We start from the raw sequence: 11,395 nt of genomic DNA, 5'->3' as shown, positions 1-11,395 counted from the left end.
GTCTCAACATCTTTTTTACATTGTGGTGACCAAAACTGGATGCAGTATTCCAGGTGTGGCCTTACCAAGGCATTATAAAGTGGTATTAATACTTCACATGATCTTGATTGTATCCCTCTGTTAATGCAGCCTAGCACTGTGTTGGCTGTTTTGGCAGCTGCAGCACACTGCTGGCTCATATTTAAGTGATTGTCCACTAGGACTCCGAGATCCCTCTCACAGTTACTACTGTTGAGCAAGGTACCCCCATACTATACCTGTACATTTGGTTTTTCTTGCCTAAATGTAGAACCTTTTTTCACCATTGAATTTCATTTTGTTAGATAGCGCCCAGTGTTCAAGTCTGTCCAGATCCTCCTGTATCTTAAGCCTGTCTTCTGGAGTGTTGGCTATTCCTGCCAGCTTGGTGTCATCTGCAAATTTGATGAGTTCCCCATCTATCCCTCATCCAAATTGTTGATGAAGATGTTGAAGAGCACTGGGCCCAGAACAGAGCTTGTGACTTCCTTTCTGTTTCACAAAAGCCCATATATCTACTGCCTGCTTACTTTAGTCACTAATGGAATGTTCTTCTGTTCATTTGTAACTGAATACAGGTATTACATTGGCCATCGAATGTATATAGTGGTATCTGAGCCAGATATGATCAAATGTATCTTAGAGGATGATTTCAGAAACTTCAGGAACAGAATGGTAAGTAAGCAGATTAAACTGTTATTCCTTTTCTTTAATTCTCTGTTTCATGTCCTAATATTAGTGGTCCTGTTCTGAATGTCTCCTATGTAGAAATATAAAGAGTAGGTCTTTTCAGTGGTGGCCCTGTTCCCAGTAATATATGCCCTACAATAGTTTGCCTGGAATCTACTTTGTTTTCTGTTAAGTGTAAAACTAAGACACTTCCATTTTCTTAGGGTTTATCATGATAATTTTAGATTTATACTATAGTATGGCATTTTTGATACATTTTTATGCTTCTAAGCAATTGATATCTTAAAAGAGCTGTGCTGTCTTCAATTGAAACATTTAGTTGTGACTTTAAAAGGTTTTAAAACCACACTAAGAAAACTTTTGTTTTGAAGGTGAGATGGGTGAAGTTAGGCGAGATGTTTGGCAAATAAGTCAAATAAATAAATACCTTTAAATTAAGGGGAAAAAACCTAAGCAGATAAAATAGTAAGAATGCTACAAGGACCATTTGACAATTCTTGTTTTCAGTGTTTCACTGATTCTTCAGTGTACGATGTAAATTACTTTAAAGAGGGACAAACACCTCTCCAGTACTTTCCTATATTTCTTATAAATGTTTTAAATAAATAAATAGGGATGGGACTATGTTATGGCTAAGAGTTTCAGCAATAAGTCCCTTGCTCAGATTTTTGCATCAACAATGAACATTTTGGATTGGTTCAGTATCATAATTGTTTGTTTGTATTAGGATCGCAGACTGAATTAGGAATTTGAGTTATTTATTTGCTTGCTTGCTACAGTTTATACGCTGCTTAATCCAAACAAGGATTTACATACAGTAGTTTACATTACTGTTTACTTTTGGGCAGTGCCTTTTTTGTAAAAGAAAAAGGTGCCGGAACTCACACATGTCATACAACCCGCCTTGCCTACCCTACAAGGTTCCATCCAAAAAAGGTGCCGGAACTCCGTTCTGAGCGTTCTATGAGAAAAAAAGCCCTGCTTTTGGGGAAGTTAATCACACATTACCTCAATTGAAGTTTCCCTTCCCATACCCATTTGAAAAAACATACAAGTTGACTTGACTTACTAGGCCCATGTTAGGGGAAGAAAAGGAATTGGACTGTCTCACATTTTTTTATCCAGATTAGTCACAGATCCTTTGTTTTCAAAAGAGGTAGGTGGAGTATGATAGCATGTGAGAAAGAAATGGAAGGATCTCTATACATAAACAAAGTATATAAACTGTAAACAGTGTTTCTCCATAATGTTTTGGAATTTAACAATTAACTTGTACATTTCTTGAAAGATTACAGAAAAGACAACACATTCATGCATGTCACAATCCACCCATAAGAATGTCTTCAAAACTCATTTGAAAGACTTTATCAAACAAATTACTTGTCAACAAATGAGAACTTGTAGAAAAGACATGGGACATCATTTCCTTGTGCAGCAATAAGATATGCAACTATCTTTTAATTTTGTTCATTGATATCTTCAGTTTGAGATGACAATACGGATCTCCACTATCTATTTTATAGCAGAGATGACAACTTTTCAGTGGTCGCATTTTAATTTTGGGGAAGAATGATAGCAAGAAGTTATAATAGATGGTGTAGTGTTACAATGTTGTGATGATGTGGCATATTTACATTTATATTTCAGGCACATTGCACATTGGGAAGGGGTTGCATGGTGGTTATTATTACTATTGAACGTATTAAAGCTATGCAAAAGCTTACACCATTTTTGCATTATTTTCTTTTATGTATTCTAGTGGCAGAATTTGGATACAATGATAATGGGCTTGAAGGCTATATACAACCAATTCTTGCTTATTTCTGCTTTAATAAAATAACTTTTGGAAGCTTACATCTGTGTAGCCAATTTCTTCATGAATTTACCTCATATTTCCAACTCCTAAATTCTGTATTCAAGACTGATGAAATAAATATCTGGAGACTTTAAAAAGGCCATACATGCCTTAGGCTGAAATTCCATCTCTGGCCAGTTAATAATCTCTTCATGATCCTGTCTCGTTCCCAGACTTAGCACACTTTGATGGTGTCAACACAGACAGCTTTAGGTTCAGCTATTTTCTCACTCTATGTCTGGCTACTGAATTTAATTAATATATTTAATTAACATTGACTCCTGTCCTTTTAAATTCCAAGAATTTGGGATGCATGCAATATTTAAAGACATACCAAAATGTGTACATCTGTTTTAAATGATTTGGGATAGGTTTTTTGTAATGAAACCTCACCCAGATTCAACCTGCAATCCTAGCTACTTCAAATAAGAAATCCAAAATAACATTTTAAAGAGAAAGGAGAAAAAAGCTTCTTTGTTCAACTTTGAGTGCACCGGAAAAAGCTACTGCTCAGTTGTTTCTCAAAAGCTCTGCGAGACGGCAATTATCCAAGGCAAGGACATAGGAGCAGTAAGCGACAATTTTTCTTTTCTTCCTCTTCCTCCTCATCATTGAATATAATTGTTTAATAAAGATGAAATCAGACATTAATAAATTAATAGGAAAACAAATACCTCTTAAGGTGAGATCCACCCCCACCTCAAGATCTTACTCTGACATTTGGTTTGGGGGTATTCCATGCTGGAGATCCCCCCCTCCCTACCCCATTATATTTCGGGTTTTATTTAATTGTTCATTTTCATATTTATTTTTTTAACATTGTGTACTTACTTTTATAATGTTATAAGCTACTCAGAGTCACTTGACAATGAGATGGTTAGCATATATAAATTGAATAAATAATAATAAACAAATCACTGCCTGTAGGAAAAAAAATTCCTTTCTAAGCTCTGTAGGTGCCAGCCCTTTGAGATAAGACAAGTCTGGAAATAGCCAGGCACAAGAAATACTTTAGTGATAAAGGCTATAATAATAGAAACTTGAAAGCTCACTGAATATTTACTATTCCTGGGTTCCCATCTTTTTTTGTTTTTAGTATGACTGCTTCCTTTGTATAATCTCCAATTCTGAATAGAACGTCATATAATTGTTTGATTTCAGTAGCCTTGCAAGGTTACTTATGTTCACTTATTTCTAAAATGTCCAATATAACCACCTCCTCCTCCTCCTTCTTTTGCAATTTTAGGTTTTCCCCAGTTTATGCTTTTTATATTCTATGTTTCAATGGCATGTATTATTTAATTTAATTTAATTTAATTTATTAATATTTCTATACCGCCCTTCTCCCGAAGGACTCAGGGCGGTGTACAGGGCAAGAATAAAAACACAGAATTACAAAAGTTAAAAAGTAATTAAATACATGCCCACTAAAAACAATTAATACACAGTAAAAACCCCAATAAAATGACAGTAAAAACCTCACCAATCCCCCCTCAGGCCAGGCCGGCTTGTTCGAACAAGTATTTAAAACAAGGAACTCCTTTTTCAGTAATGGCACAATAAGTAAGTAAAGAAGTGTTTAGACTTCCTTACAGATTTGGTCAAGTCATCATCTTCAGATTTCCTTAGGAAAGCCTGGCATTCTTCTACAATAAAAGAAGACATATCTTTGCCATGTGTATATACTTTAACACAGTGGTCACCAACCTTTCATCCTCCATGGACCAGTAGCAGTGGCAGTGGGTGGAGATCGGGGGGGGGAGGGTTTCACATACTCAACCTAGATCCCATGCATGCACAAATGAAGCTTCGTGCACGCAGCCAATGCTTGTGTTGCCTGGTTCCCAACCGAACAGGGACCAATACAGGTCCACAAGCCAGGGGTTGGGGACCCCTGCTTTAACATCAATAAAGAGTTTGCCATTACTTTTTCCTGATTTGAATCTGGAATTCCTTCTAGAGTAGTTGGATTGTTCTTATATCCAGAGATTCCCACCTACCCTCAGCCTCACAATTTTTGGTTTCAGCCTTCCATTTTCAAATTTAGCACCAACAGTAATATTATAAGAAGCTCATCGTGAAGCCATCATTGCTGTCAGCCTCTGTAATGTTAAAGTGATAATCCCTGTTTTATATCATCTGTTTTATATAAAATACAGTCAAAATTAAGTCTTAGTCTGTGGACATAATTGTATTTCAGGCAACAGCAGATATGCAATGAGACAGAAAAAATTCAACTGAGTACATAGACATCATTCTATGAAGCTTTGACAATTGTAAAGCTCAATAGTCTGTTTAGGTAAGAAGTACTATATTTTGAATATCGCTCCAATAAACCCTCTCCAAACTTTTATTCAGAGCCTGTGTTCAGTCTACTCTGCAAAAATGAAACTGCTCTCTAGCATTGTTCTTTCCTGTCCCCTCTCAGATGAAATGGAGAGAATAAAACATTAAGCTTTTTGGCTTAAATGCTGACCACAATAATACAGATCATTCTTGAAACAAAATCTCCTTGCTGTTTTTACAATTGTTTTTCCCCTCTCAGATTATAGTGAGTATAGAATCTATTACAATTTTTTTTTAAAAAAACAACACCCCTCATTCTTATTCTCTGTCCTCCTTCAGGGAATTTGGCATGTGTGGGACATATCTATTTTCCCTGTTTCATAACCTAATTTGAGTGTTAGAATGAACATATTTCAAGTGACAGAACATTCCTTTATTTGAAAACATTGTTTGAAGGGCTGCCCGGTTTGAGTCCTTTTATAATTTTTGATAATGTATAAATGACCAGTTTTGCTTTTGAGATAAATTTAAATGCAAGTCATTTTGATTTAAGCCCACAGCAAACTTGAAAACTATGTTGGGGCTGGCTATAAATCTGTCATTTTTGTAATGCACATTTTGTTTTCATCTGATAATTGCTCATTTGCTGAAATTCATTGAAATTATTCACTTGTCTAACTGATCTGACCTTATGAAACTAATAGGATGGCTTAAAGAAGATATAACAAAAGTCACTATTGGCTGTGATGTTTTACATATACAGTACATGCATAGAAATTTGACAGGCAAGCTCCATAAGAGTTCTTTTCCATGCAAGAGATGATCTAAATGGATTTTTTTTTGTTTTTGTTTGTGCAGTTGAAGACTCATGTAACATTATTTTTTGATCCAACTTGTAGTCCTTTCTAGTTCTAGTCAATCCTATAAAACTAGAACAGATAGATTTCTAAGTGCCTCCTTGAAGTTAGGTGTGGATAAAAAGGCCTGGTTAGAAAATCTGGGCGGAGACTCAAGTCCAAGAACTGTAACCAATAAAGGGTTTCACAAAGGACTGACCATCTAAACGTGAAGGCCTAGCAAAACTTCAACAAATGTAGTCAAATGAAACAAAGATCAAAATTAGAATAAACTTCATTCTTTGAAAAATGTATGCAGGTCTTTATCAGGCTGATTTGTTTCTGCTGTTCTGCTGTTATTTTTACAGTCAGTTTCAGAAATCCTGTTTTTGACTGCTTTTACACGCATGGTGTAATATTTTTAATTTATTTAATTTACATTTATTATTTACTTTTATTTATTAAATATATATCCCACCCATCTTGCTATCACAAAAGACTCCTAACAAATCTCGAGGAACCCAAAATGCAAAAGTCCGTTTTAAGATGAATGAATAATTCTGAGGTCAGCACAAATGGAAAGCTATTCTGGCCCACTCATGTCAAATACTGGCCCTGGCTTAAATGGGTACAACTGCCAGAAATTTCACATTTAGAGACGTGTGGGAGAATAACACTACTTAACTGACATTAGCAAGACTTGGATGGGACATTAAAATAACAAACTAGGAACAATGATGAAATTGTGATAGAAAGGAATAAACATTAAGCGTTAATGCCCACAAATTAAATTGAATATGCATGCAGTTAGGATGTCTGAGTGGATTAAGGGAAGGATCTGAGAAACAGGTAACTAAAAGAAGCAGGGATTTAAAGTGTAAGATACCAGATGGAATTGTAAAAACTTCCAGAAAATTTCCCAGACATGTAGCACAAAGATTTATATTTTTAGCAGATGTTAATAGAAAAGTCAGATGACAATTCAGTGAACTTTGCTAAAAGTTTTCTTTTTGTTAAAGCGCCTACAATCAGTTAGGCCTTTGTTCATGGGAAAAATGGACATAATTTGTTAAATGTAGACTTACCATACGTACAGTCACCCATGCCCTTGTGACATCTCGCCTAGACTACTGTAACGCTCTCTACATGGGGCTGCCCTTGAGATCCACTCGGAAGCTTCAACTGGTGCAAAGTGCGGCGGCACGGACACTCTTGGGAGCCTCCCGATACTCCCATATCACACCTCCTCCGTGCGCTGCACTGGCTTCCGGTTGCCTTCCGTGTGAAGTTCAAGGTGCTAACAATGACATTCAAAGCCCTACATGGCATGGGTCCGGACTACCTACGGGAGCACCTTCTGCCGATGTCAGCACCCCACCGTCCTGTGCGCTCCCACAGAGGGGGCCTCCTCAGGGTGCCACCGCTCAAGGAATGTCGGCTGGTGGCCCCCAGGGGGAGGGCATTCTCAGTGGGTGCGCCAGCCCTCTGGAACACCTTACCTACCGAAATCCGGATGGCCCCTGACCTCCGTACCTTCCGTCGCGACTTAAAAACTTTCCTGTTCCAGCAGGCTGGCCTGGCATGATAGCGTTAATTGGGGTCCCAGTTTGTGTTCATTAGTGTTTCTTATTATTTTATTGTTCGGTCTGTATACCTTCCTTCCTCTGTACACTGCCCCGAGTCCCTCGGGAGAAGGGCGGTTTATAAAAACTAATAAATAAATAAATAAATAAATAAATAATAATATCTTGCATAGTTCCAAAGTGAATATCAACTCATTTTTAAAAGTAGAGGATTGAAATTATTCAATATTTACATAATACTAGAAAGAAGTATTACTAATATTTTACTAATTCATTTGAATTAATTTATAACCGTTTTCCATTAAAGGATTGACAAGGCAGCTAATAAAAATGTAGTTAAGATATTAGTTTTATGAAATTGGGGATACTGAAAGCTTTTTGTCTTAAGTGTAATTTCAGGGTATCTTGTCACTCATAGTGTAAAAATGTGAATCCATATCTGTTAGACATATTTATTCTGTTTTTTAATGTTCAAATGATTTCAAGACTCATTAGTAGAAATTCATGTCATTTAAAAATATTTAAAACAATTTCTTTGCATTATGAAAAAGCACTTTGGTATTCACACTTCCCCAGATTTTGGGAAGGAAATTCATCTGTATGTATAAGTGAATTAGGAAAAATATAGTCATAAAACAATGCACAAAATCCACTGTCTTTGGAAAAAATGGCATGTTTGGCAAAATGTTGGGAATATTTTAGTAGTATAGAAAAAGGATGGAACAAACTTAACTAAAATTTGACACTTCTGTCCATTGTTAAGCAGGCCAAAGAAATCTTCAGTATATAGACCATCTTGGTTTCACATTTAAAAACTAGTAAGAAAGGATTTGTGAATTTCCCTAAGGAGGGAATTTCACAGGCTTGATGCCATTACAGGCCAGCAAAATCCATTATCTTACGAATTAAATTCCATTTGAGTACTGTGGTGTTTACTAGCCAACCTAGAACTAAGGAGAAATTTCCTGACAAAACAGTTAATCGGTAGGATAATTTGCCTTCTGAATTTGTGGGTGCTCTAACACTGGAGGTTTTAAAAAAAGAGATTGGACAATCGTTTGTCTGAAATGTTTATAGGGTTTCCCACTTAGAGCAAGAGATTGGACTAGAAGACCTTCAAGGTCCCTTCCAAACTTCAGTTTGGTTATTATTGCTTCCCTTCTTTTGCAGTTACCGTATTTCCCATTTGGAGCAGCTGCTGGGTTCTGCTGGTCTGTGACATGGTCTTCAATTTGTACACCTGAGTGATCACACCCATAAAAGCTGGCAGAGCCAGGATGAAGAAGTGGGTAGTATTAAAATAATAATAATAATAATAATAATAATAATAATAATAATAATAATAATAATAATAATAATAATAATAATAATAATTTTACTTATATACCGCCCTTCTCCCGAAGGACTCAGGGCGGTGAACAGGGCAAGCATAAAAAATACAGAATTACAAAAGTTAAAAAGGATTAAATATATGCCCAACTAAAAACAGTAAATACAAATATTAAAATAACAGTAAAAAAACCCCACCCATCCCCCATCAGGCCAGGATAACAATAACAAATTTGATTTTATGTAATGTACAGTATATGCAAATATAATTATACATTTTAATTATACATATTTAAGATTTTTCTCTTCAGTATTAAAAAAAATACAATTTAAAGGCAACTATTACAGAAGCCCTGGGGACAAGACCTAGTCTTCTGAAAATTTCAGGTTGGACACTTGTTCTCCAGAGCCCATCACAGGGGGTTCTTCCAATTCTCTGGAGAAGATTCTCAGGGCACATGAGAAGTAGGTAGAGTAGAGGTGTCAAACGGCCCGCAGGCTGGATGCATCATAGCGAAACCGCACCCACCCCATTGCTGGCAATGGGAAAAAAAGCCGTGATACATTGCGACACATCATGTGACATTGGGAGTTTGACACCCCTGAGCAGAGTATATATTGTAGGTATATTTACACACTGCAAGTATCTGCAGCATCTGAGATATATAAAGCAAGTAACTGAAGTTAACTTAGATTAATATACTAAGAGAACAGTCCTTAAATGGTTGAAAGTACTGAAATAACATGGTAGCATTTGAGTAGGCTGCAAAACCTTAAACTAGGAAGCAGCTGTGTTGTATGAAAGTCATTGCTTGTGTTTTTAATGGTTATGAAGTACCCTTGCACTTCATGCTGATGGCACAGAACATGCCACACAGCTTCCCTACTTGCCATGTCAATGGGTAAAGTGCAGTAACCATGGCAGCTGTTCCTTCATGTTCCACGTGGTTCTGTGACCTTCTCACCCATACTTGTGAGTCTCTATTGCATTCCTCTTTCCAAAAGACTGAAGCTGAGAAGTGGGGAAGAGTTTAAATACTTACCTTTGTCCCACTTTTGCTTCCTTCATCTGCTTTCCAACAGGTTGATCATTTTTCTCTTAATTTGTTTTACCAGAACCAAAACTAAAAATAGATTTCAGGGTAATCTGTTGATCACTCTGATGAGGAAGAGATTCAGGTTTTAAACTACAGCCTCCTGTACCTTTGTGGGCAACTCTCAGATTGTATCACCATATTTACTTGCTTTAGCTTTGCCAGATCTTCAGACAAATTTCCTTTGAATGTTCTTCAGAAGAGCATTTTAGGCTTTCCTTCCAATTTTTCAATTATGATTTTTTGAGGGCCTAGATTAATTATGTGTACAGTATTTGCAGCAGGCCTGGAAGGAAGCTATGGATCCAGACAGCAGTGAGATTTCCTGCATGTGTGTCCACTTTATAAAGACAACTAAATAGAACAGAGTGTCAATTTCCTGCAGAATTAAATATATTCTTTTTTATCCACTTTATTACTAGGTATGCAATATAGGTAGTCCTTAATATACAACCACAATTGAGTCCAAAATTTATGTTTGCTAAGTAAGAAATTTTATGACTTTTCTCGCTACATTTGTTAAGTGAATCACGGCAGTTGTTAAATTAGTAACACGGTTGTTAAGTGAATCTGGCTTCCCCATTGACTTTGCTTGTCAGAAGGTCGCAAAAGTTGATCATGTGACCCTGGGACACTGTGACCATCATAAATGTGAGTCAGTTTTCAAGCATCCAAATGTAAATCACATGATGATGGCAATACTGCAAAGGTCATAAGTGTGAAAAAATGTTTTTTTTTTTCAGTGCTGTTGTAATTCTGAAGAGTCACTCAGCAAACTGTTGTAAGTCAAGGTCTACCTGTTATGGCCTCATCTTTTTCTACTTAACATACACAGGAATTAAACTGGATTCTGGACCCAATTTTTTTTAATGTGATTTATAAGGCCATCCAATCACCAGAGTATCTTGGCAGCTAACAAAGCAATAATGAACAAAAATAAAAATATACAAATATTAATATGTATTAATTAATGTAGATTTCAACCATGAAACACACTAAAGTTTGGAGACAAAATAAGCATTAGTATTAGCTCATTCTAACAAAGTCAAGTTAATTTATATTTAGATTAACCTAAATATTTGCTGTGAATCGTAAGTAGCTATTCAAATGGTGTTCACCTGTTATAGGTAGGGCTCTTTGTGAATACTTCAATGTACTAAACATTGAACATGTTCAGACTTTTCCCTTTGTAACTCCTATTCCTTTAAAAAAAATTACAATAAAAGATGAACAGTAGTAATAATATAGTTGGATTTTGATTGCCTGCTTTCCACTAATTCTAGCCAGATGTCTTTGTCAGAGGCACATTTTTTCCAAACCCCCACTATCCTTAATTAAATAGTGTGCATTCAAGCAGTTGTATGAACTTTCATGGTTTCTTGTATTAATAATAAGAGGATAGGTAGATCAAGGAGCCAGTTGCGGTACTTGGCAAAGGTATTTAATCTTTTCCCTGAAATTATTTTTTCTTGTGAATTAATAAAAAAGGGAAGGAGAGGAGGATCCATTTAGCCAGCAGATATTAATGAATCAAACTTCCTGCTTAGGGGGAAAATCAAACTTAAACTATCCCCAACAAATGGGTGACTAGTTCCACTACTAAGCTGTTCCTAGTGTTAGTATGTTTTCCTTAACATTCAACCATCATTTGTCTACTTGTGTATTATGATACATTACTATCGTATGAAATTGACTACAGATTGT

General features: G+C 36.1%; 1 protein-coding gene across 1 annotated transcript in view; it reads left to right on the top strand.

Moving 5' to 3' along the window:
• Nucleotides 1-617: 617 nt before the first annotated feature.
• The window catches only part of TBXAS1 (thromboxane A synthase 1), a 126,173-nt gene continuing 115,395 nt past the window's right edge, over nucleotides 618-11,395 (top strand). Inside the window, exon 1 of the mRNA XM_083366047.1 lies at nucleotides 618-693. Within this exon, the coding sequence (XP_083222173.1) occupies nucleotides 643-693 (51 nt within the window). The 5' untranslated portion in view covers nucleotides 618-642. The remainder of the gene's footprint in view (nucleotides 694-11,395) is intronic.

The sequence above is a fragment of the Vipera ursinii genome (assembly GCF_947247035.1).
Source record: "Vipera ursinii genome assembly, chromosome: 6".
Lineage (NCBI taxonomy): Eukaryota > Metazoa > Chordata > Lepidosauria > Squamata > Viperidae > Vipera > Vipera ursinii.
The sequence above is the reverse complement of the archived record's forward strand: the minus strand, read 5'-3'. Positions and strand labels throughout refer to the sequence as shown.